General features: G+C 37.6%; 2 protein-coding genes and 1 long non-coding RNA gene across 3 annotated transcripts in view; 1 reads left to right on the forward strand and 2 right to left on the reverse strand.

The window, feature by feature from the left end:
* Positions 1 to 26,977, forward strand: part of LOC127410370 (ubiquitin carboxyl-terminal hydrolase 24-like) — a 169,728-nt gene that overhangs the window by 49,432 nt on the left and 93,319 nt on the right. Inside the window, exon 3 of the mRNA XM_051645590.1 lies at positions 16,467 to 16,941. Coding sequence (XP_051501550.1) covers positions 16,660 to 16,941 — 282 coding nt within the window. The 5' untranslated portion in view covers positions 16,467 to 16,659. The remainder of the gene's footprint in view (positions 1 to 16,466; positions 16,942 to 26,977) is intronic.
* Positions 8,701 to 10,775, reverse strand: LOC127410421 (uncharacterized). The gene is made up of 2 exons (XR_007892119.1): positions 9,919 to 10,775; positions 8,701 to 9,666 (listed from the first exon to the last, which is right to left on the reverse strand). It is a non-coding gene; the product is annotated as an uncharacterized LOC127410421 (long non-coding RNA).
* LOC127410416 (biogenesis of lysosome-related organelles complex 1 subunit 2-like) lies at positions 10,842 to 15,399 on the reverse strand. Its single transcript, XM_051645673.1, has 5 exons — positions 15,204 to 15,399; positions 14,186 to 14,302; positions 12,193 to 12,312; positions 11,791 to 11,895; positions 10,842 to 11,171 (listed from the first exon to the last, which is right to left on the reverse strand). The coding sequence occupies exons 1-5, from the start codon at positions 15,349 to 15,351 to the stop codon at positions 11,140 to 11,142; spliced, it is 522 nt and encodes a 173-aa protein (XP_051501633.1). The 5' UTR covers positions 15,352 to 15,399; the 3' UTR covers positions 10,842 to 11,139.

Consider the following 26,977-nt stretch of genomic DNA (forward strand, 5'->3'; position numbering starts at 1 on the left):
AGCTTTTGAATGGGAACAATGGATTCCTATGGCGCTATTCACATTGGGTCTGACAAATCGTCCACTGACAATCTGAAGGTTTTTGTTGTTTTTTTCCGGAGAGTGGTCAGATTTTTTTATTTATTTTTTTTCAGTCAGTCTGCGATGAAAACTGTCTGACCAATGTGATACAAGCTTTTTATCATTTTTTCAGAGTCGCTGCAGCTGCTCAATCCAGCATGGTGCTAATCAACTGCCAAACACACCCTGAAAATTATTTACTTAAAAATAAATAGTTGCAGTTCATGAACGCTTCGTACTGCAAACATAAACACGGTCTGTTTTTGAAAGTCTGCTTATGGTGTTTTGTCTTAATGTACATTATTTAGTATATTACTGTGCATGTTATATTCTCATGGCATTAAAATAGCAGCGAGGTTCGGCAATTGGTTTGCACTACGTTTATGATGGTTTATTATCCTGGCATTAATCCACACATTATAAAAAGAGAAGTTGGCTTCGGGCGTCCGTTTGGAATATACTCGCAGAAAATACATGTGCAAATAAATATGCAACAACGCTCTATACTCATCTCAGTCCTCAAAATGCATCAACACCATGGAAAGAAATTAGGTAAATAAATACTTTAACAGCATTCAATATATTAATCTCTAGCATTGACAGCTGGGCAGGGCAGGAGATTGGGAGAAATGTTTGTAGAACAGCGACAGCGCTGCCTATGGTACAGTGGGTGAAATAATTTTTTGTTTAATTTCTTAAGGACTCTGTGTGTGTAGACCTTTCGTCAGAAGCTCCTGTCACAAAATCGTCAAGGATTTGGTGTGAACATGCTTTTAGTTTTGAGCTACTTGTCACATAGTCATTAGTGTTGCTTTTTCTTTGGCAAGCATTACTATTGCTATTGCTCATCCTTATAAAGTTAGGAACAAACTTAAGTGTAAATAGAAAGTACATGCCCAATCGGATAGCAATTGGAAGCATCCTAAAATTCAAAACCATTGTTTTCAATGGTGTCCATCAATGACAGCCATTCCTAAGAGCAACTGAGTGCCACTCACATAGTTTTCGATTAAATTTGACCCAAAGTCAGGGTTCTCAGTCAGACTAACATTAGCTAACAAAATAAATAGTACTGCTGTACAGTTGTGTCCTAAATCGCAGGAATCTGCACTATTCTACACCATTTTGTGGTGATATTCTTCTTCAACTGAAGAAGAAAAAAAAAACGAGGTGGAATGTTGGACACTTCATGCTCTCAGCGCTCGCAGCTTGCCCTACGTAGCAAGCAAGTGGCAGGGTTGCCTGGCCGTGATGCTGGCCTGAAAAAACCCAATTGTAAATAATGGCAAATGTGGCAACTACCAAAACATCTGTGAAGCTAGCACCTCACAAATGTGAGTTTAATGCTTTACCATCACCCCACGTTGTGTGAATATGTGCATTTTTTGTTGAAGTGTTGAACTGAGTTTGGCTAATATGCTAAAGCTAATGGCAACACATCAGGGTAGGGTTGCACCAGCTGTGCGTAAGCTCTCACGTAATTTGGGACGTAAAGTTCACATTAAGGGCTTAGTAACTACTAGTTAGTTTGTAACTAAGTCAGTGCTTAATTTGGTTGCACCACCTGTTCTTAAGGCAAGACTTAACTAGAAGGTCCTAAGCTCTCCGTAAAGTAATGCGTAGTTGCATAATATGATGTTTACTTGTACTGATCCAAAAAGAAGTCTTCAAATTTGTACACAGAAGCGTTAAACAGCCGTGATCTTCAATTTGATCTTGTTACGGTTGTTGTTCAAACCTTGTTTGCTCACATAAGCTTTAATAAATTAAATCCTCATTAAAATACGATACGTAATAAAAGAAGATTTCATTAATGATATATTTAGCTTATGTAAATAACAATATTCAATAACTGTATCTAAAATAAATAAGGGGTTGTAAATAAATACTAATACAACAGGCTGGAAAAATACACATGTATTCATTTTAATATCTTATATATTTCTTATATGTTGAAACTTGACACTGGGCGACACATCCTGAAAACGGCATGGTTAGATCGGTTTCATGATGAAGAGCTGCTTAAAAGTACTTTTTTTCTCTCTCGTAAATGTAAATGAGTGTAAATGCCAACATCATCATATATGTTGAAAGGACTGAAGCCTGTCACAGTCTGTTGTGAGTCTGTTTTTTTATTCAGTCCATTACTCATGGACTGAGGCTTCTGTAAATATTTAGTTTATATGTAGCGTTACATCCTACCTAAATTTAATGGTGCAACGCTCAAATATTTAGTAGTGTATAAATTGTGACTTAGTGCCTATTTACACCACAACTAGGCTAAGTTTGAACTTACGTATAGCTGGTGCAACTGGCCCCAGGTGTATTTGAAAGGAGTTCAGATAGGAGTCAGGAGTTGATTTTGAACGCTCACATGTAAAGAATTACGAATTCTATGTGTGATACCTGTGCTTTGTCTTGACGCGATGTGCCATGACGCCTCTGTGCGAACCCATTATTTGTAAATAGGCCCAAAGTGTTATCCTGTCATTTTTGCTATGTTTTGTCATTTCTTTTAAAGTTAAACTTATCTTTTGATTATTGTATGTTTTTAAAATAATTTTTCTTTCATGACTGATATGTCTGTTAGCTCTTTGAGGTCCTCTAAAACACTAATATACAATAGAGTTCAGCTCTAAACACTCAATAAGGATTGAAGGATTGCTGCTGTTTGCCAGTTAATTCTTCCAAGAATAATTAATATGATCCCAGTTTGGAGGAGTTTGTCTAAATAAAGTAACATAATAATATATTATGATGAAGCAGATATCAGCACCTGATGATGTTTGTGGGTGGATTAAGGTATCAATCCAAACATTCCAGTCAATCTCTCTCATACTCTCTTGCAGCGATTTGGAGAAAGATATGATATGATGGTCCAATCACTCAACTCAACATACAAACACATTTAATGCCTATATGTAAACAACATTCACCCTCCCTCTCTCTCTCTCTCTCTCTCTCTCTCTCTCTCTCTCTCTCTCTCTCTCTGTCTTTCTCACTCACTCAAACACACGCACAGTTCCTCACTGCATCCCAGGGGCAGGACTTAAATTTATGTATGTTTATTTACTTCAGCGCAAGCAGTCTCCTGTGGTCCCTTAGGGATCAGCATTCCCAGAGGAAAACCAGGAATTTCTTTAGCCACAGAATCAAACACCCAACCACACAATTCCAAGAGTTCTTTATCACTCCTCATACAGTAAAAGTGGGTCTATCTGGGATCTTAATTTCAGTGTTTTGTGAAAGTCTGTGTGCTCTAGTTTCTTGTGCATGCTTAATTACTTTTCTGCCCTGCCTTTTACTTAGAACTGCATGGCTGTTTCCTGGTATTTCAAGGGGATATCACTGTATTTTATGCAGTATATATAAAGTATGTGAGCAGTGTGGAGTGGAAGCGGAGCAGAGAGCGGTGTTGCGTGAATTTGTCAGACTTATCACACTTTGAGTTAGACAACAGATGGTCGAAAGTTCTGCTGCTGAAATCAGTCTGTGCTTACCGAACTTTTAACCACTGCCCACACCCTGGCCAAAGCTGGAAGTTTTGTTGAGGTGAAATGTCCACAGGTTGGCACCTAAAGCAAGTTGTATTTTGAGTTGTGAGATACAGTCAACAGAAATGCATAGTTTAATAACCATACAGCCTAACCCAAACCCTAAACCTAACCGTCAGTGGAGTAAAAATGTAATTTTAGAGTGAAAATACAACCTCAAAACGGTGCTCATTGTTTATGTAAATGCGATTACTTCTTGGTTTCCACAGGACCAGAACCCTTGTCTCAGAGATTGTAGCACCACCGGGAAAGGTATTCATGTCTTAATTGATGCAAAAATGTCTGAAAGGGAATGCTGTTTGTCAGTAATTCAGCAGTTTGATTTTAGGGTGCAAGAACATTTGGAACCAACATGTTGTTTTACTTGTGATCATATTGGATTTTGCCTAGATCGAGAAGCATTTTTTTGAAAGTCAGAGTGTCTGTGTTGTCTCTTGCTTCAAGATCACTCCAGTACCACTCCACCATGACCATAATGGAAGTGGACCACACACTGTAAAATGGTAAATGGCCAGTTGATCATCATAGACCAATGTCTGATTTCTCTATCATACTAAGACTTAAATGGATATTTCAACCAAAAATGAAAATTCTCATTCTCATTATTTATACAACAACAACAACAACCAACAGCATAAATAAAAGCAGCAAATATATATATATATATATATATATATATATATATATATATATATATATATATATATATATAAAAGAAAAGTATGACAATAATGCTGCAATTTGCATAATTTATTAATGCCCACTGCGTGCTAGGAATCCAAATATGTGAGCGTGATGTGCATAGTTCTCCAGACTTTGACTTTGATTCAGCTAAATTTTTTCTAAAAAGTTTAGCCAACAAAAACTAGTTATCTCAACAAAATCAATCCCGGGCAGTTATTCTAACTCTACATTTTAAGTTATCATAATTTAAAGGCAAAATCATTATTTTATTTTTATAGTGTAATGTAAGAATTTACAATGTGTAAAACGCAGTGTTAATAGACTATAAGCAATTGCACAAACATGATTTCATTTAACACTTACTGAATCCAGATGTTCATGATATATATTTATAAAAACATATGAAACTTTACAGTGGAGCAGTAACTGGACACAAATTTTGCTAAAGAGGGAACTCGGAGCAAGGATTCTCACACCATTGAGCAGAGAGCAAGTCAGGAGTGGTAAATGGAAAACCCAGAATGGAGTTCTATTGGAGTGATTACAGAATGCTTTGAGAGAGGATAGGAAATCTCTTCCACTACACTCTCATACTCTTGTTTTATTTGTTTGTGTGCTGTTCTTGTTTACAGACTCTCTTGACTTCCAGGGAGAGTGCAGATTGCTCAACATGCTCTGGAGGTTCAAGGCCATGACTTAACAAATCTTCTGATGAAAGGCAGCATATTATTAGCAACACACACATGGCCCAAATTAAATACAACTGTCGGATGGCAGGTCATACATCCAGCACGGTGAACCAAATGTGCACATGTGTTTAGGTGTACAACAGCCAAAATATTTGGTGTTGTATCAGGTGGACACTCACCATTGAGTGTTCATGGTCCAGTTGTCTTTAACTTAACAAACTTCCCCCATTTGCGCAAACATAATTTTTTTGGAAGATATATAAGACAAGTGCATTAATTTGCTGCAAACAGAGCATGAATGTTGAACTTAAGATTAAAAATATATTTATATATTTAAATATAAAGTCTTGTGTGGAGAAATATGTTTCGCCTCATCTGAATGGTTCGTGAACACCGCATGACTTTACATATTCTCTGTTTGTTCTGAGTCTATTGGTGAAAAATCTATTGAGGTTGGGGGAGTTCATGCATGTCACACTTGTGGTATATTAATGTGTTTTCTGCGGCTGAATCGGGCAATCAGCCATTTACAACACAGAGTGCCTTTTCTCTTAGACATATCTAGTCTTTCTTTCACTGAAATACACTTTAGATAGTTTAAGCACAGACTTTGGTGTTCAGTTTTGAGTGAAATAATCGTCTTTTCAACCTTTTTGTAGTGTTATGACATTGTCAGTATTAAAGGTGAAGTGTATAATTTCTGCACTAAAGTAAATTCTCCCGCTTGCCATTGGTCACTCAAACAGATAACCCAGCCCCAAATTTCGAGAAGGATATAGCTGCAGCCAAATCACCATCAAAGATATAGGGAGCCCCCAACCTAACCCTTTCCCTAACCCTTTCCTTAACCCTGGAATTTGGCGCAACCCCCTTTTGGAGTACCATTCCCCTTTCTGGAGTAGCCCCGCCCTCTTTTGGAGATTTTGCCCCATTTGGAGATCTTCAGCCTGCAGCTGTACCTACCTGTCAATTTCCCCCGTATTTCGGCATGTATGGGCACGTGTGACCTCCTGTTTCCAGGTGAAACATCTACAGAGTGACACCAAAAGCATGTTGAATGTTTAGTTGTAAATTATGTAATATATTTAACAGGAATACATATTTTATCAACTCTACCACCTAACCCAAATCCCAACCCTAAGCCTAACTGTCAGTGAAGTAAAAATACAATTTTACAGTGAAACTGAATCACACTCACCATGGTTCATGTACAGAGAGCAGAAAGCACATGGGATTAGGCATTTACGTAATTTAACATTGCGTAATTTGCTTTTAATTGTTTTCATTAGGCTGTAATGGGTCATTTATTAGCTGTATTACAGAAAGTTCCCACCTGCCATGATATAGCATATATGCCAACCAATATGTGTAAAGCATATAGATGTTTTAATGTGTGATTCTCCAGTTTCTGGTCCTGAGTAATGCCAGGAACCCGGTTTTGGCAGCATTTCAAAGCAGTGCATGGCAAAGTAAAGCAGGTTAGCACAGCTGACTTAAATAAAAGCCCCGGAGGCAACTGGAATATTAGCACCACTCAACACTAATTACACCTCTCTAACATGGCTCATAATTAGTCTTGTCAAAAAGAAATGTGATTATTGGAGAACTATGTATTTTCACATCCATACAAATGGCAGTATCCATGACCTCTGCTGCTCTGGCCAAGATTTGCCCCCAGCCCCCATCCCTTCAGCAAATTAAGTTTTCATTTTTGGGGTGAAACATCCTTTTAAGTACTAGTGAAACAAGCAGAGAGGATGCAGAATGTCTAATCACTGGGCATGTCTCATCACTGAAGACCGGTTATGGCATGAATCCTTTTGCACAACCCCATGAAGCAGAGGAAGTGTTGATTAATGATAAGTGTGCTTAATTACTTTTCCTTTGCTTTTAGGTGAGTGTTGTAAGCAGCACTCACCATTTCTGAGAATTCAGGATTTAATCACTGTATACACACAATGTAAATTTTAGTCACATCTGTGAGTGTGGGTTAGTGACACACAGACATTTCCATAGACCCCTCTGTGACCAACTGTGTGTTTTTCAACATTGTGGCTGATTTATTTATTTTATTTGACAAATAAAAAATAAAAAAATTGCTCTGTTTTTAGACTTTCCCATTCATTTTCTATGGTCGGTCAGTTCTGACCACGAACAGCAAAGGAGTCAATTTTTTTTATTAACATTAAGACTTACAGTATCATATCAAGTCCAATTTGTGTGTGTTTGCACATGGATTCAGATGGCAGTGGAGGAAAATTCACAAAGTCTTGTAACACTCAGATAAACGAAACCATTTTTATTACATCTGAAAACGTTATTTCGTTCAAAGACGACCAAACAGAATAAGTCATTCATGACCTAGTTCTTTGTTATAAATACAAAAGTAACAAAGGAAAAGCAGCATCTGTTTGTGGATAAAAGGACACAAGTGGGCAAGGAAACATCAAGATCAGTTCCAAATAACTACAACAATAAAAACCTCACTGAAATAATTATAATAATAATGAAAAAAGTGTATAAAAAATCAAACCTTTCTTTGAGTCTCATAACATTTAAGTAAAAAAAATTATAATAATAACCACTTCTTTAAAAAAATTGAGAAAACCTGCTATCGGTGAGACGAGGCAGTCTTCAGCTTGGCTCAGTGTCAAGTATGTTTAAGTTTATTGAGTAAATATATCAAGGGAGAAAGAATATCTCTGCAGGTAGGCAATAACATTTCACAGTGACATTATAAACAGGCAAGTGTAAGTGTGTGGTCACTCTTTGGTGTGGTAAAATTCAAACCTTGGCTGCTTATATTTTGTTTTATCAGTGCTTTTGTAATGTTAAGGATTATGAGAAAAACAGAAAGGCAAAGTGAGGAAGATAGACATAGAGGTGTATTGATGGTTTACTTTGAATAAACTGATAGGACAAGGTAACTCCTTATAAACAATTTCACATTGTAAAAATAACAAAAAATATCAAAACACACATTTTACGTAAAAGAACTGATATTATATTGTGTACTTTAAAAGGCTGGGTCTAGAATATGTCTCAGCCTTATAATGGCTTGGTTGAAAACAGTTTATCTTGTTCATAAAGTACATGAAATGGCTCCATGTTAATTATTTTTGGTATCCTGACATTAAAGCCTCAACGCACGATACATCTGCCATTATCTCTGTGGATGAGCACCTCACCATATTTGGCTCTGATCTATCAGAGTAGCTTACAGTCAAAGTAAGTTTAAAGGTTGAGTCAGGCTATGGTAATAGTGTGGACTTAGCCTGCCATCTGGTGGTTGCTTAGAGACAGGATTTCAAAAAATTTGCATCCTAATTGAAAACATATCAGGTCTATATGGTATGAATAAACTCAAAGATGTGACTAAAATGTGACATAAAAAAATAACAAAACAAACAAACAACAAAAAAAAAACAATCAGTAATTGAAAACCCCATATAGGCTGACCAGTATTCTGAATTTTGGGGGGGACATGTCTGTGGGCCCTTAAACTGATAAAAAAAAAAAAAAAACGGCTTAACCCTCCTATGCTATTCAAAAATGGCACCTCCTTTTGGTATTTTTGATGATAAAATTTTTTCAACCAAATGATTATTTGTCAAAGTTTAGCATTTTACATTTGATTTGAAGTGTCAGTTTTTGCAATGTCATTATCCTTGTCATCAAACCTGACCATGGTGTTACAAAGAGAAGACACAGAATAAGAATTTTTCTACCAATAATTTATTTCAAACATAAAAATGTAATAAATCAAACTAAATTAATAATAATGTCAAGAAAATTAACTTCATGAAACAGAAATGAACTGCAAAATTCAGAAAATTCAGAGTATAAATCAGAAGAATCAGAGTAAACATTTTGCAGTTTCAAGCTTTCTATAGTTAACATTTATTTTGCAAATGTGTGTGTGTGTGTGTGTGTTGTGTGCCAGATTGCTGTCATCAGCTGGAAAACAACAGATGATTTGTAATGCCAACAATGACCAAAAGATGGCTGTAGAGCTGCACTTATTGATGCCATGGTTCTCTGTGTGTGTTCTGCATTGTGTTATCGTCTCAACCCTTCATTTTTGAGTGTGTATGTTTAGCATTGTGGTGGATTTGTTGGTTTTAATTGACAAATGTAAAAAAAAAAAAGCGTGTTAAAGTCTCACCAGTCCATTCGTGTGTGTGTGTGTTTTGTATTGAGGATGTTTTAGAGTCTCACCCTGTAATTTCTGTCCGTTTTTTTCTGCATTGTGGCTGATTTATTGATTGTATTTGACAAATCAAAAAAACAATTGCTCTGTGTTTTGGTCTTTCCCATTCATTTTCAATGGTCGGTCAATTTTGAATGCAAAGACCAAAGGTGTTGCTTTTTTTACAACCACTTAAACTTATCCAATGAAGCCCATTTTTTTATTTTTTTATTTATTTGTTTTATGTTCAGATGGCAAATGGAGGAAAAGTCACCAAGTCTTGTACTGCTCAGATAAAGGAAAACATTTTTATTAAATTTAAAAAATATATATTTTGGTCAAAAATGACCGAATAACCACAGGAGGGTTAACCCCAGACTTCATCTGCTCATTTGAATGACTGCACCATCCATAATATCTAAATATGAGTGGTCATGGCTATGATTGTTAGGTTGCCAGTTTTCAAGGATGCACAAAATTTCATGTTTATCTGTGTGAAAAAGGAATAAAGGTACAGTAAGAAACACAATGTTTGCTTTTCTGCAAAATAACATTTTTTGTTAAGGTACAGCTTTTGAAAATAATTACACAGCAATACAAAGACAGGTGAAACTTTTGCTTTTCTAAATGCAAACACAATAATAATAATAATAATAAATCATTAAGTGACCATTTAACAGACATGCTATGTAAATCCTCAGCAACATATTTAACAAGCATTAAATATACTGTACAGTTTTACCTGTATTCGTGCCTCTCGAAACCTTAGGCCGTGTCCACACAATACATTTTTGGTTGAAAACGTTTGGTTTTCTATTTCCCAAGTTTGCAATATTAGAAAGTTTTTTTTCGAAAGTCTCCATTTTCGGTGGAGGAAAATGCTGCTCCAGTGTGGATGAGAGGCATAAACATAGCAAAAATCAATGTGTTTTCAATCTCAATTGAAACCAGTTGTTGTTTTAGAAGTATATCGTTTTATAAGACCATATTTCAGAATGATTGCTGCAAGCATGGCCAACATTATACTTCTGCCCTGGGGCATCTTGCTTGGATTTTTCAAACCAAAAACTTGACTTCTGATTAATGAGCATTCAATATGTGAATTCAGTACTTAAAGGGATAGTTCACCCAAAAATTAACATTCTCTCATCATTTACTCACCCTCATTCCATCCCAGATGTGTATGACTTACTTTCTTCTGCAGAACACAAATGAAGACTTTTAGAAGAGTATTTCAGCTCTGTAGGTCCATACAATGCAAGTTAATGGTGGCCAGAACTTTGTAGGTCCAAAAAGCACATTAAGCAAGCATTAAAGGAACCCATATGACTCCAGTGGTTAAATCTATTTCTTCAGAAGTTATATGATAAGTGTGGGTGAGAAACAGATCAATATTTAAGTCCTTTTATACTATAAATTCTCCTCCCTGCCCAGTAGGTGGCGATATGCACAAATAATGCGAATCACCAAAAACAAAAGATGAATGTGAAAGTAAAAGTGGAGATTTATAGTAAAAAAGGAGTTAGATATTGATCTGTTTCTCACCCACAATTATCATATCGCTTCTGAAGACATGGATTTAACCACTGGAATCGTATGGATTACTTTTATGCTGCCTTTATGTACTTTTTGGACCTTCAAAGTTCTGGCCACCACACACACCATTCATATTGAATGGACCTATAGAGCTGAGATATTCTTCTAAAAATCTTTTTTTATGTTCAGCAGAAGAAAGAAAGTAATACACATCTGGGATGGCATGTAAATGTTGAGAACATTTTCATTTTTGGGTGAACTATCCCTTTATAATTTCTTGCTGCACTGTCCATAACCTATGTAGAGGCTATGACAATCTCATAGTGTGTAACATACATTTATGTGTGTTGATATCATTACGAAGAACTGTTTTAAAGGGGTTTCTGGTCCTCCTCGTGTACACACACACACACACACACACCACTTTTCACCGCTTCTCCAGTTTCTTAAACTTGGCCTCTGTGAATGAACACACATAGAACCATTACAATTTAAAATTTGTCAGGAAACATGCACCCCCTAAACAACAATGTATTTTTCTGTAAAAAGGCCAATACAAATGTAATTCAGGTGTATGACTAACATGCACATACATTAAAATGTAAAGGAGAAACAAAAACAATACTTAGAATAATTCACTACACATCTGTGTTATTATATGAATGTTATAAAAGGTGAGGTCTTTTATAGAGCACATTTTACAGATGGTTGACCAGACATCAGAAAAGAAACATAAGCATCTAGTTTGGTCTGATAGCGCCATCTAATGTACATTTAATCATCAATGTTCAGTGATCAGTTAAAAGGTGAAGTGTGTAATTTCTGCACAAATAATGATAGTTCTGATAGTGCTACAGGTCCAGAGTTTTTACACTCCTCATGAAGTAAACATAGCAATGACTAACTTATAGTGGTTTCTGCACATTAAGCTGGGATAGTAGAAATTATTTGAACAAAAATTTACAAACTTCCCTTTTAATCATTTGAAGGTCGTGAGGTGTCTATATAAAAACATTAAGAAACATAAAAACACTTTTAAACCCAGAGTACTTGTATATAGGAAGCATTTTGTACTTACCCAGTTTCTTTGAGTATGTGTCTAGTTTATAAGCAGCCTGCTCTAGAGCTGTAACCTGCTCCTCTATCTGATTAATCTGATCCAAGTAGGGCTGCAAACTGGCATCTAAAGCCAAAAATAAGAACTGATGTTAAAGAGAACGTACTTTAAAGTGATAAACATTTGGTTTGGAGTTTAGTATATGTGCTAACTGAGAACATTTTAACCCTTTTTATCACTATCAGCATGCAGAGAAAATCACTGGCAGTTTGAGTGCTGCTGTAAATATACTTCCTACAGTTTTTTTTAAGCAGAACAGTGTGATGTGACAATCAATATTACAAAAAAAAACGTCACTTAAATGTCATATTTAATTAATATAAACAGTAAGATCTGTGACAGTGTATGCTAGTGAGAACTCACATTTCTGATTGAGGTCTTGCAGATTGCGGCTGATGTTGATTGATATGTCCTTCATCTCCATGTACTTCAGACTGGTGAGCTTGTTCATGTTCTCCAGGAGTTTATAGTCCTCGCAGGTGGCTGAGTAAACAGCAAAAAAAATAATACTAATAATAAAAAGGAAAGGAAAAAAATGACTGATCATAAAGATGAAGTCAGAAGTTTACATACACCTTAGCCAAATACATTTAAACTCAGTTTTTTATAATTCCTGACATTTAATCGTAGAAAACATTCCTTGTCTTAGGTCAGTTAGGATCACTACTATATTTTAAGAATGTGAAATGTCAGAATAATAGTAGAGAGAATGATTTATTTCAGCTTTTATTTCTTTCATCACATTCCCAGTGGTTCAGAAGTTACCATACACTTTGTTAGTATTTGGTAGCATTGCCTTTAAATTGTTTAACTTGGTTCAAATGTTTTGGGTAGCCTTCCACAAGCTTCTCACAATAAGTTGCTGGAATTTTGGCCCATTCCTCCAGACAGAACTGGTGTAACTGAGTCAGGTTTGTAGGCCTCCTTGCACGCACACGCATTATAGTTCTGTCCACAAATTTTCTATTGGATTGAGGTCAGGGCTTTGTGATGGCCACTCCAGTACCTTGAATTTGTTGTCCTTAAGCCACTTTGCCACAACTTTGAAGGTATGCTTGGGGTCATTGTCCATTTGGAAGACCCATTTGTGACGAGCTTTAACTACCTGGCTGATGTCGTGAGATGTTGATTCAATGATATCCACATACATTTTCCTTCCTCATGATGCCATCTATTTTGTGAAGTGCACCAGTCCCTCCTGCAGCAAAGCACCCCCACAACATGATGCTGCCACCCCCATGCTTCACGGCTGGGATGGTGTTCTTCGGCTTGCAAGCCTCACCCTTTTTCCTCCAAACGTAATGATGGTCATTATGGACAAACAGTTCAATTTTTGATTCATCAGACCAGAGGACATTTCTCCAAAAAGTAAGATCTTTGTCCCCATGTGCACTTGCAAACTGTAGTCTGGCTTTTTATGGCAGTTTTGGAGCAGTGGTTTCTTTCTTGCTGAACAGCCTTTCAGGTTATGTTGATATAGGACTCGTTTTACTGTGGATATAGATACTTGTCTACCCGTTTCCTCCAGCATCTTCACAAGGTCATTTGCTGTTGTTCTAGGGTTGATTTGCAGTTTTCGCACCAAACTACGTTCATCTCTGGGAGACAGAATGCATCTCCTTCCTGAGCGGTATGATGGCTGTGTGGTCCCATGGTGTTTATACTTGCGTACTATTGTTTGTACAGATGAACGTAGTACCTTCCGGCGTTTGGAAATTGCTCCTAATGATGAACCAGACTTGTAGAGGTCCACAATTTTTTTTCTGAGGTCTTTTCTGATTTCTTTCGATTTTCCCATGATGTCAAGCAAAGAGGCACTGGGTTTGAAGGTAGGCCTTAAAATACATCCACAGGTCCACCTCCAATTCAGTACACCTCCTATCAGAAGCTAATTGGCTAATTGCCTAAAGGCTTGACATCGTTTTCTGGAATTTTCCAAGCTGCTTAAAAACACAGTTAACTTAGTGTATGTAACTTCTGACCCACTGGAATTGTGATATAGTCAATTAAAAGTGAAACAATCTGTCTGTAAACAATTGTTGGAAAAATTACTCGTGTCATGCACAAAGTAGATGTCCTAAACGACTTGCCAAAACTATAGTTATAGTCATAACTAACTGCGAAAAATAAAGAAGTTCTCCTCATTCACCTAAAAGACTATTTTATGACTTTCTGCTAAAATATCTTAGTTAGAAGAGTTAGTGCGGCTATTGCAAAACCGTGATTATTTTCATAAGGGATACTAAACATTTTAGGCATACACAAAGAGCCATTAAAAATATTGAAGAAACCAGCTTATGACTGTACATGTGTGTTGAAACAGAGATGAGCCATGTTATTATTCTCTTCTTATTACCTGTGAGCTCTCCATGTAAGAAAACTGACATCTTGTCAAACATGTCTCTACAGAGCTCATTGATATCAGGTTCAGCAGGCTCAGTGGCCTCTTCCGCAGTCTCCACTCCTCCATCATCTGTAACAGACAGCAAACACATAAAGGGATAGTTCACCCAAAAATTAAAATACTCTCATCATTTACTCACCCTCATGCCTTCCCAAATGTGTATGACTTTCTTTCTTCTACTGAATACAAACTAAGATTTTTAGAAGAATATCTCAGCTCTGTAGGTCCGAACAATGCAAGTAAATGATAATCAGAACTTTGAAGCTCCAAAAGAACATAAAGGCAGCATAAAAGTAATCCATAAAACTCCAGTGTTTTAATCCATGTCTTCTGAAGCAATCCAATCAGTTTTGGGTGAGAAGAGACCAAACTGTAATTCCTTTTTTTTTTTTTTTTTACTTATCTTGCCATTGCATTCTCTAGGCAAAACACTAGATGGCGCTAGGAAGTGTAATCAAGCTAGAAATCATGATCGCCAAGGAGACTGCGGATGTCAACATTTATGGTGAAAAAGGAGTCATATTTTGGTCTGTTCTCACCCAGAACGACTGGATCACTTCTGAAGATATAGATTTAACCACTGGAGTCTTATGGATTACTTTTATGCTGCATTTATATGCTTTTTGAAGCTTCAAAGTTTCTGTCACCATTCACTTGCATTGTGAGGACCTACAGAGCTGAGATATTCTTATTCAGTAGAATATCATAGAGAAAATCACATCTGGGATGGCATGAGGGGGAGTAAAGGTTGAGAGAATTTTCAGTTTTGGGTGAACTAACCCTTTAAGATGCACCTCGAAACCTAGTAAGCTGCCTAGCTATACATCATAGGCACATCCAGGATGTGCAGTATCCCCAATGCCCAAAATACTACTATGACAGCCCAGCTACACGCTTTACACAAAACAAACCCTTCTTTTTGTCAACAGTGACTTGCACACAGCCTGACTTGTTTACAAGAGGAACTCACTGTTGTTGCTGGGTCTTTTTGGGGCAGGTGCCTGACTCTCTGTCCCGTCGTTTATACCCGCATCTATCCTGTGATCGGGCTCGGTAAGTGGAGCGGGTGCTCTAGAGATGCTTTCCATCGCCGCGGCCTCCTCACCCGTTGCAGCCATTTTCACCTCACATCATCACATGACAAGAACCACTTTCACGTGACTGTTCATTTCCTCTTTTTTTTCTTAACACGAATCATTCAAAATATGGTGAAACGAAACAAACAGCAGGCGTATTGTTCATGCCTTGAAGTTTCAGGTGTATTATTAAGACATATTTATAAATGTATAAATATTGCATGCTCAGACTGGTTTCTCCTCTGTCTTAAAGACTTACTTGACTAAAAGATTAGGTTATTAGGGTATTCATTAATAAAGTATGTGTCAAAATACGTGATTTTACACAGAGATAAAGGTGGGGCTGTGTGAAGTAGGCGAGGCAATGCGATTTAAAAAAAGTGAAGCAAAGAACAATTAGTTATTTTAATTGTATTTCCGGTCTAATGCCTTTCAAAATAATGAATAATTACTAGACTGGAACTGCCCTCTTTCTTTTTGTGCAGCATGTATGTTATACATATGCACGGAGTGGGGAAATATTTCCAAAAGTATGAGATTTGACTTGGACTTTTATAAATATTAACTGAAAATTAAGGCAAATATAATTATTGTTCAAGGTGATAAATAACAATCAACTATTAAATCTGAATCAACTCATACCTCTTTCTAGTGCGATTTATTGGTGCTATTCAGATTCAGGATCTTGAAAGTCTAACATACTCAGCATAGGCCTACTATATGATAACCTGCATAGACTATACTTAATTTTCCCTTAAGAAAAATGTAATATAGTTGAATTGCATTATGCAGTGCACAGTGAACCATATTTTACTTGTTTTCATGCACAGACTATTAAGGGTCAGGGATATATTTTATTCATGCTTTGCTCTGTATGGTGATTAAAACTGATTTATTTAAGTATTATGCAAAAGCACGTTAGCATTTGTGAGTCGGTTAATTGCATTATTATTCAAGTACATTATTTAAAAATGTATTGTTTATTTGATGAATACAAATAAATACTGTTTTTATTTATATATATATATATTGTGTGTGTTCATTGTCACTAAATAATTATGATGTATATTTATTTACATGCTTTTTTTTTTTTTTTTTTTTTTTTTTAAACTACGCGGCCTTTATTTTGAAAAGTGGTGTACTCTGCTTCCTCCTAGAGAGCTATCGGTGTCGCCAGCTTCACCCAGGCCTGGTGTTGCCCACTCTCAGCCCCGCTGCCCTCCGCATGTTACGGGAATCCATCGTGACAGGATACCAGCAGCACCAGTGACTGTAAACATGGCGGCGTGCACAGCCAGATGCCTGTGCTATGTGCCTCCTTACTGAAGCCGCGATCATCGACACACTTCCATGATGGAGACCGAGGAGGAGCAGCACATGACCACGCTGTTATGCATGGGCTTCCCAGACCCGGTGGCCATCCGGAAAGCCCTGCGCCTGGCCAAGAACGACATCAACGAGGCTGTCGCGCTGCTCACCAACGAAAGCCCGGGACTCGGATACGGCTACGAGCCGATGGAAAGCGGCCCTTCCCCGGGCTCCGGCCACAGCGGCGACGGCGAGAACAGCGGGCGCACCGGGACCGGGGGATTTGATCCTCCTCCTGCGTATCATGATGTCGTGGAAAGTGAGGTACGAGTATAAAACCCACACATGTGTGATCATTTGCATGGGCGGTAAAGGCGGAACCACCGGGGCTGTCAAAAACAGGACTGAAAGCCGCGCACACGCGCCTTTAGCACATCTTCATGCATTTGCAATGCCTGTTGGGCAGACCACCTGATGAGGTTTAGGCCCTGATTTGCCAAGACATTCCCCCTGAACCAAGTGACCCATGTGCATGCATTACTAGATAGTAGTAATAGCAATTAATTTTGCTGCCATGCTTCTGGTTATTATATTGTTTGATCTTGGGGGTTGGGAATTGCAGATTGCCTTTAATTGCACGAGCATTTATAGTTTCCTCCTCTGTGTCTATATGCATAGTGCATGTTGAAAGTGAAACATTCAGCCAATGGAGTGTTATACACCCTGATCAACGATTAAACCAATAGCTTTCTTACTATGCCTAAACAGCTGTTTAGCAATGTGCTGGAAAAACAGGAAATGTGTGGCTGGGGTTGAACAGTGACAGGTTGTTGAACAATCTCTTAATTTGACATCTTTCTTTTATGTTAGTTCTGTATTAAAGTCAGTGGACAGTGGGTGAGGCGATGCCCTTTAAAATGGAGCAATATTGAGTGTGGTGCTTGGTTTGATTTAAGATCTTCAGAATTACAGCTACATGTGTGTTTATAAGTCTTTAGTATTTCTTGATCTGGACCTGTTTATTGCAAACAAGTAGCACATGATATGTGCAATTCAGTGATAAAATAAAACAGGTCTGGTTTTGCAAGTGGGAGTTTTGTACACATTAATCATGGATTAGTGCAGTGTGATATGAGGCCATCAGTCTTTGTGATTGTTACCCAACTGTTTCTCTCATGGCTGCATTGAACTATTGGTCAACCGCAATCAGAGACCTTCACCTCCTGAGTGCTGCTGTGGGATTTTAAATGTCCACACTAGCCAGTGCTTTCTGCTTATTTTAGTGTGTATGCTAAAGTCTTTTTAATGCATAGTTGTTAATACATTGTTAACATTTTATATATATAGTATTGTGCCAGTTCCTGATGGATAAAATCAAGTTCCATCCTACATTTTCTTCTCACTGAGTATCCTGTATCATTCAGAAATACAGTTTGTAACATTACAGAAGTACTATGATTTGTGAACAAGTTTTCACGTTGACAGCATTACTTTAACCACGGTTTATATGCACTAGTTTTTTGGACAATCTTTTGTCTACGGATTAGTTATAGAGATGAGTTTATTTTGAATAGGGCACATATTGTTTTAGGGATGTGCCAGGGTGGTCGACTAATCAACTAGTTGTATCAACTATGCTGCCTTCATGTGCTATCTGAATTATCCTACTTCCCACTTCTGAAGTACGTCGTGTTCAAGTGCTTTGTTGTCGGAAAGAACAGGAAACGTGGTCGACGCCAGGTTTATTCTTACATGTTTCTCCAGGAACTTTTATTTTGACACCATAATACATATTACTCCGTTAGCTTGCTGACGATAATGGAATTTTGGTCAAATACAAGCTATTTTCATGCTGTAGAAATCTACAACATGCATAGAATGGTTGCTGATATACATAAATGAATATGACCAAAACTGCAAGCACTTAAAATTAGCTGTATTTAGAAAAATTAATAAAACCTGTCATACTGTACTCTCCTCCATCATGTTGAAAATTTAGGACTGCTCCCATCTTGGAAACTCTCAGAGTTTCCCAGTGGTAATTAAGACTTGAGGGGTCGTTCATGTGCAACTTCCGAGTGGGATACTCGTATTTACGATAATTCCGATAGCACGTGAAGGCAGCATAACATTAATATTTGTAGTGGTGGTGGTTTTAATGGGGGGAATTCTCAATTTAAGATACACAACTTCTTGGAGAACGTGCTTGCATGATGATAACTTGCTGTGCTTAACAGTGAATAACAGTGGCTGTAAAACCCTCTGCAAGAAGTTTAGTCTCTTTTAATGCTTCTTTTTATGCGCTTTCTAAAAACAGTTTAAACTGCTTAATGTAGTGAACTAGATGTGCACCTGCAATATTGGCTGTTTCTCAATGTGCGTTCTTTTGAGTTCTTACATTCTCGTGGACTCATTCGACGTCATAATCCACTACCGAGGTTCAATTCCAGTACTCAAGAACGCAAGTACCGAGAATGCATAAAATTACCCGGATGTGTTCTTAATCAGGCCGAATATCGAGAATGAATCGGATGGTGATTTGTGAGCAAGAACCCGGTACTACAGTGGCAGGAGGATATATATTGTGTTTTACCCACTGATATATCAGTGGATTTACCTCAAGAATTTCCCGATGTAAAATCGTGAAAGTCTGATGTCTCGTGAGAGTCGTTATACTTCAAATTTGTTGTTTTGTTGGGCATCATTTTAATATAGTAATAAACACAATAAAGGAAACGAGTGTTCACAGACTTTATTCTTTTAACGTGTTACTAGTCCTGGAAATCCTCACTGGTGTGATGATATTAATGTTGTCACTGGTGTGTGATAATGCCAGTAGTTCTATTAATGGTTTCAAATGTGCTGTGACGGTTAATTGAGTAACAGGAAGATCGCAGCACATCTCAAAGCTCGCAAAATTCTACATCCTCCTGTCCATCCCAAGTTCGTTCTTCCAAGTTGGCTTGACAAGACCGGTCTCGACGAGAATGCAAGTCTGTTCTTTGCATTCTTAGAATTGAGAAACACCCATTATCTTGCAGGTCTGCGAGGATCACTCTGAAAGGACTCTGGTTAAATTAGCTTGGTTTCCATTCACATATTTGTATGCACATTTTGGGTGGTGGTCGACCGATATGGGTTTTTTAATGGCTGATGCCAATATCCAGAGAGCAGGGTGGCCGATAGGCCTATAGAATGCCAATATATCACACAATTTAATATAGTAAATAACAAACATAAAATTGCTAAAAATATATATATATATATATATATATATATATATATATCTTATTTAGCATTATATTTACTCAATTTCACACAAAACTTTAACTTGTAAAAAAGAATGAAAAAATATTGTATTTTAAATGGTAGATAGCAGTTTCTTCTGATTTCTGTTTAGTCATCAAATTTTAGTAATATATTTGCACATAAAGAAATTGTTAATATGTTAGAAAGAAGGAAATAACAGTGCACACAGTAGTCCAGCAACCATGGATGGCATATGTCCACGTTAGCCATCGCATTTTCTCAAAAAAATTCAGAATCAAACCAATCGTACATGCAGCGCATAATGAATATGATATTTACTTATAGAACACGTGAAGCACTTTAATTTGAAGTTGCACTCACACGCTCGTGCGGATCCAGCAAGAGCAGCAATCTCCTGACAGTTTAAACAGCCTGGATCGCTTGCTTGGATTCTCACAGACTGACCGTCATGATTTGTGAATCAGAGGAACTTTTGATCCTGAAGATTTGATTCTGGCTGATAGAACATGCACTAAAGAGGAAGATATTAGATGAGCGCTTGACGGGACGAAAACGCTGGATTTTGTGAGGTTTGTGAATTACATCTGTTTAAACGAGATATCTGCATATTTGCAAATGGTAAATAATAGAAGTATTATTGATATATGCCTTTTATCATTAGAAAAGAAAGTTAACGTTGACAGGGAACTGCTGTAGAGAGGCTGATAGAATAAGTGCTTTAGAGGTAAATAAATGAGTGCTCCACAGGATGCTGGATCGGCTCAAGTTTTGTGAGGTTTGTTTATTACATCTGTTTAAACGAGATATGCGCATATTTGCAGTCGGCATATGGTATGATTTTTATTGATATTTGCCTTTTTATCATTTGACTAGACAATTAAAAGTTACAGGGAACTGTTGAGGAGAGTGAGGGAGAATGAAATTGGCTAGCGCTTTAACATTAATATTATGAGCTCAAATACGTCTGCCGGACCATTTAAATGAGACTGTGTTGCACACAGGTCTGTTATTGTAGTAACACGATGGCACGTAACAACAAAACGAACCGTGACTGGTAATTTACATGTCCCAGTCGCTTCACCTGCAAGCAGGTGATTTTTGGCACCCTCAAGAAACAAATAATCCAAACCGGAAAATGTATCGGCCAATGCCAATAATTAAAAAAAAGTCAGAATATCGGCCGATATATGAGTCGATCACATAAACATTGCTGGATGGTACACCAACACCAATGGTCTGTTTGATCGGTTTTGATTTTTGTGACGCAACTAACACAAAGTATTCAAGCCTGTGCCTTGCTGCTTTGTTGTCACTTGCTCTTGTCACAGGTTGCAAGAACCATGTATCAGGTCTATAAATAGAGCAAGCAGGCACACTGATCCTTGGGTCTGGCTTGATCTGGAGGGTACTGGAACACAACAGACGGGGCCTCCAGTTACCCAGCCACTCCGCCCTACACTGAGCAATACAGCGGGGAACAACAAACAACATAGTCAAATCACAACAGGCAGGATCACATGCACAGTTGTTGAGGTGCATTCTGGGTAGCGCATGAAAGGGAAAAACATTCCCTGTTGCTTGGATATTGCGCACCTCTGTCCTCCTAAGCATACATTTAGGGATGGGTTGCGATGGTCAAATAGTCAATTAGTGAGGTTGACTAGTTTATCTAGAATTTCTCTTACAATTTTTGTTTTTGTTTTGATGATTTCAGCGGTGGTGCTTTTAATTATTGTGCTTCAGCTGTTAGACTGTTTGCGTGGTAAAACACTCCTGGAAATGTCTTTGGCTGATGTCACCATATCATCGCGTGATGTGTTTTGAGCACTGTGCTTTTAAAATGCTGTGTCAAGTTAAAAATAATCCAACTTTAAAAAATACATCTCGAGGCCCCTGCATTCTGTTCCATTCCGTCGTGCTCTGTCTAGCTGTTAAATAGAGTAATTATTAGGGGTGTAACGATTTTTTGTTACCAGCCACTTCAATAATTACAGCCACCTTTATCCGATTCATAGGTTATTCTCAATCCAAGTACAGTAAAATGCGAACTGCAGCGCTCACGTAAAGATCAAAACTGTTTGCAGGCCACTGACATAGAAAAGATGAAAACTCTTCATATGTGCGTTCTTTGAGAAGCGCTCGTGCTGCGCCCTTGAGCGACAGAGCTGCTCTTGAACATCTCAACAAAGGGCAAATTAGACATGCTTATCGTTTGCTTTTCTTTCGTCTGTTCTTCAAAATACAATCAAATGCATTTCTTAAAGTGTGCATCTTTATGTATAAGCAACGACATCACTTGTCAAATGTCACTCTTGCCCTGTTCAGACTTGGTATTAACATAGGTCTCTGGAGATCCAATCACAAGTGGACAGTGCTAAATACAGGTGTGAACGGGATACGAAACGTACAGGTCGCCGGGAAGATGAGCTAAATTGGCTGCCACTGTTCAAAAAGTACTCTTCTTTTTGTTAATGTCTGACCACTTTCATATCGCCGGCTTTATCTTGACATGTGTACTGGTTGATAGAGGTTCATCGTGTTACGCAGTGCTTAAGTTTTGTCATGTCTTACTCCCAACTGCCAGGGTTTGGTAAAAATCCAAAAAGCACATATTTTAGATTTTAGTTTTGCTGGAGGTAGTAATCGTCTCATCCAATTTACATGTGCTGGTCTAGTACCGCTTAGGTGATTGAAAGCCAACTTGCGTCGCTTGATAGGGTACACTCAAACTTTCAAAGTGCTGAATAATATTAATGCGGATACAGCTGCATCGATACACGCTTCGGCAAGGAGAACATGAGAATGCTGTGTTTCCCCTAGGATTTTTTTCAGCAGCGGTGCTATTGTGTGTGCGTCCACGAGCCTACAAAGCCAGACATGTACTCGCTCGTGTCAGTGTAGGAAAAGCTTTAAGCGACATTTGAATCATTATAGATGGGTTATTCATGTTCGCCTTGTCGTGTGTGTTAACTTACTGGGAGCTTTTGACACTTGAAGGGCTCTGGAAGCCCAGATAGCTGTAGTAATAATGGTCAGTCTGATAATGAAATGCAACAACGCAGAAAGTTAAATAATTGCACTTTTTTATTCAACATAAATATGTAAGGGATAATGTACAGTCAGCTGGTTGTTATTGCAAAATAAACCCAGACAGGGTGATCAGGACTTGTATCACCCTGAATGTACATTATTTATTCTACTTATGACATGGCTACTAACAAAATAAATAAATGGACATAACATATGATTTTAGGGATGGGCATTCATCAGTAATTTGGTATTCGAATATTTAAGCTCATAAAAAAGGAATACTTGAATATTCTATTATTTAAATGAAGGTAATTAATGAGAAAGAGACGTTGTAAAATAATTTTTTTAGTCATAAAGGATGCATCACCATATAAAAAACATGTTTCTAATTATATCCAAAACAAGCTTATATTATGTCCTGTTTTTTTTTTGTTTTTTTTTTTTTTTGTTGTTGAAAACATTTAAACAAGCAATGCGTGAAAACAAAAAAGTATAGAATGAAAGCATTTAAACTCATGCAAAGAGAAGAAAAAGAAACCTCTAATAAAGTAGATGGACGCAATTAACATACAGGATAAATATAAACACTCGAAAAATAATAGTTGTGTTTATATTGTATCATGTTTTTGTTGAGAAATACAAGCATATCCACGTGCTCAGTAAACTATACTCATTTGTAAACACAAGTTTAAATGATGGAGTGTCCCTTACCTCAGCTAGCAAAGTCTTTCTCGGATGCCATGTTTGTTGTTTACAGAAGCATCGCGGGGATTGCGTTGTTACCGGGACGCTTTCTGTCGAGCTGCACATTTATGGGAGTAAAGAGTACACCGCTTATACAGTATATTTAAACAGGAACCCAGCTTTCTTGCAGTAAGCCACATCGCAATAACTCGCTTTTTGGTGTTTATCTAAATGTACTGACAGAACGGTTTGCTCATCAAATGTGATCAACTTGTGTCCACACTCAACAGCGCCACCCAGTGCATTCTGTTATAACTCCCAGTTTTAGTTGTGTGTTCAGGATTTAACATGCATCTCACTGTATATATGGTCAGCAAAGCAAAACTTTGCGAAATTCTAATAGTATTTTTACTATTCGAATAATTATTGCAGAATGAATACTCGAGTATTCGACTATTCTTGCACATCCCTACTTGAAAGAGAACTTGCCATAGAAGTGGCCAGTACACACTAATGTCTGCTATAGCATTATTGAAAATGCAATGGCTACTTGCGTTGTTTCATGATTTGTGTTTTGACACATTTTAGAACGCAACAATGCACAATATTGTGCTTGCTTAGCTAGAATTGCTGTGTTATGTATTTGCATAGAGTATGTTTTGGCTTTAAGAAGCGATTTGAGCAGGGTCAGGTGTACACAAAACCAGCCTAATTTACAGGGCTTACTTAGGATTGATTAGTCGACTAGTCATTCAGGCAACCCACTGCTTATTTGATTTCAAAAATATGTGGTTTGCACATCCTTATACAAATCCCAGCTTTTCACACAGGCAAGGAGCATCAGGAGTAATTAGTTCACACATTGTGGAGGATTAACCCTCTGAGGTGGTATGTTCAGCAGGCAACAGGGGCCATGTGCACACACCTCACCCCATTTGTACCATGGCAACAGGTTTGGAATGTGCCATGTAACCTTACCTTGTCCCAAAGGCCAGAGGCCTCCTAACAAACACAAGCTCTCTCTATCGTCTCTCTAAATCACTGCACATCAACAAAACACCAGCCCTACATTCACCCTGTTTGTGACATACACAATTACAAATTGTAAAAGCACATTAAATGTGTTTTGCAATTCCAGAGCGCACAGAATGTTTGCTCTGCAAAATTATAATTATCTCAATCACCATGAGTGAACTTAATCCTACATGGAAATGTGAAGTGCAGGACATAACAAGAGTCCAGTTACATGCTTGCATGTTTATTTCCATAGTCAGAGACACCCTTATTCTAGACTGCATGGAAACTGTGGTAACACTTTACAAAAAGGTTCCATTCGTAAATATTACTTAATGCATTAGCTATCGCAAACTACTATTAACAATATATTTTTACAGCATTTAATTATCTTTGTTAATGTTAGTTATTAAAAATACAGTTGTTCATTGTTAGTTCATTTTAGTTCATAGTGCATTAACTAAATTAGGTCTAATTTGGTTAACTTTGGTTTTATTTATTTATTTTAGGGAGAATTTTTTTCAGTGTTTTGTCGGATGAAAAGTTGACAAGGTATGCAACAGTGTAACCCATTGAACAGACTATACATCTATCCCCTTTTTCCTTTCATCTTAAGTAAAAATGTGGTTGACTCTGATTCAGGTCAGTTGAACCCCTTGTGGCAACGCTGAGAATGCAACTCCTTCTTGCGTTGCGTTGTGCTCTGTTGAAACATTTCAGAATGCAACAGTGCTCAAGCTTGTGTAGTTAGAAGGTTTTGCTTCTGATGGGCCGAACCCATCATCAGATTTGCCAATAATTGCAGCTTTCTAAAAAATTAACACCTGTCATTTCAGTAACAAGGCAACAATTATATTTAATGAATAATTTCTTGAGACAACAGCCTGAAGCTATAACATGACTTTGTCTTTCATCTGAATTCAGCAGCCACAAGTGTAAATGACGATATCAATATGACAAGTGTCAGTAGCTGCCTTCTCTTGTCAACATTTAATTGACATCAGCAAATATAGATCATGAGAGAGTGAAACATGTATCCGTACTGGAAAGTTATGTAAATGTGTCTTATGTGGGTTGTAATTTGCATATTTGTCTCCTCAGGGCACTGGGCAGACTTCAGATATTCAGATTCAAATTTTCCAGTTTTCTGATTGTATAGTCTTGCTCGTTATTTTTATTTTTTTGTGATCAAAAGGTTAAAATAAGATCCAGATCAACTTCCATGGTCTCTCTCTCTCTCTCTCTCTCTCTCTCTCTCTCTCTCTCTCTCTCTCTCTCTCTCTCACACATGGACACATACTCTCTTCTCTAAACCCACACAGTGCAGGTGGTGGTTTCTTCCACCAGAGAACAGAATACGTGATTTGTTCGTGTTGCCTGTTCTCTGCTTTCTCAGCTCTGTCCGTCCCTCTCACACTCTGAGCAGCGTGTCTTATTTCTCCTGCACACTGAAGCTGTCAGACTCCGTCAAAGAGATCTTTTACGAATCACTGCTCTACAGCTGTTTAATGCTCCATCTCTGTTAGATTGGCATCACATGAGAGACATGCTTTCACGTAGATAACTCTAAGCTGTATGCCCAAGCCTGGACAAACTTAAAAACACATGTCGTTGTATGCTAATATGTTTTTCATGCCAAACAAGAAGTTATTGTCACTGTTGTCTGCAGTGACAGACGGATATATTTGCCAGACAGATTAATCGGCTGATGTTTGGCCTTTCTGAGTTTCCAATTAGTCAGTGTGCTGACAGAGTTGCTGTGCTTTAGCTGTTTGACAGTTTACGCTAGGGCTGCATGATTGACAAAATTCTTATTTGTCAATTATAAATAGAATTTACACACAAATCATTATTTTGTGTGGGGGTATCTGCATGCAATATTCCTTATGAAGGCTACAGTACAAAATAAACAGAACTGTGTTCCTGAATTAAATTATTGCTGTTTTATACATCAGCAGACTAAATCAAGACAGGGTCCGAAATTAACACCCGCCAAGCGCCAAACACGGGTACATTTTCTATTTGGCCGGTGAATTTCGCGGCGTCACACGGCACTCTGGCGGGTGCTTTTTACCTTTCTATCAGTTTGTGCAACTTGTAAAAGCTCTTATTAGCTAGTAGTCCCACTGCTCATCGATAGTCTCAATGCTGTGTGTCCACTGGCATGTGGTGAGCGAAGTTGGATTCAATGCTTTAATCACATCATTATATGTAAGCAAAAGATTAATAGGTCAACACTGTTTGTATACTTGGGCATTTGGAAATGAATTTGGCATATTTCCAACTGTAATCGTGCATATTTAAGATGATAGCGTTGCTTGTGTACTGAAAGCTGATAGACAATACGCAGCAGCTCTCTGGC

This window comes from Myxocyprinus asiaticus, chromosome 19 (genome assembly GCF_019703515.2).
Source record: "Myxocyprinus asiaticus isolate MX2 ecotype Aquarium Trade chromosome 19, UBuf_Myxa_2, whole genome shotgun sequence".
Taxonomy (NCBI): Eukaryota; Metazoa; Chordata; class Actinopteri; order Cypriniformes; family Catostomidae; genus Myxocyprinus; species Myxocyprinus asiaticus.

What these genes read in the sequence shown, in the direction of transcription:
- LOC127410416 (XM_051645673.1), bottom strand. Translation starts at nt 15,351, where the DNA reads ATGGCTGCAACGGGTGAGGAGGCCGCGGCGATGGAAAGCATCTCTAGA. An exon ending in CTTACATGGAGAGCTCACAG is followed by an intron (nt 12,313 to 14,185) that starts GTAATAAGAAGA and finishes CTGTTTACTCAG; the next exon opens with CCACCTGCGAGGACTATAAA. An exon ending in CACATACTCAAAGAAACTGG is followed by an intron (nt 11,172 to 11,790) that starts GTAAGTACAAAA and finishes GTTCATTCACAG; the next exon opens with AGGCCAAGTTTAAGAAACTG.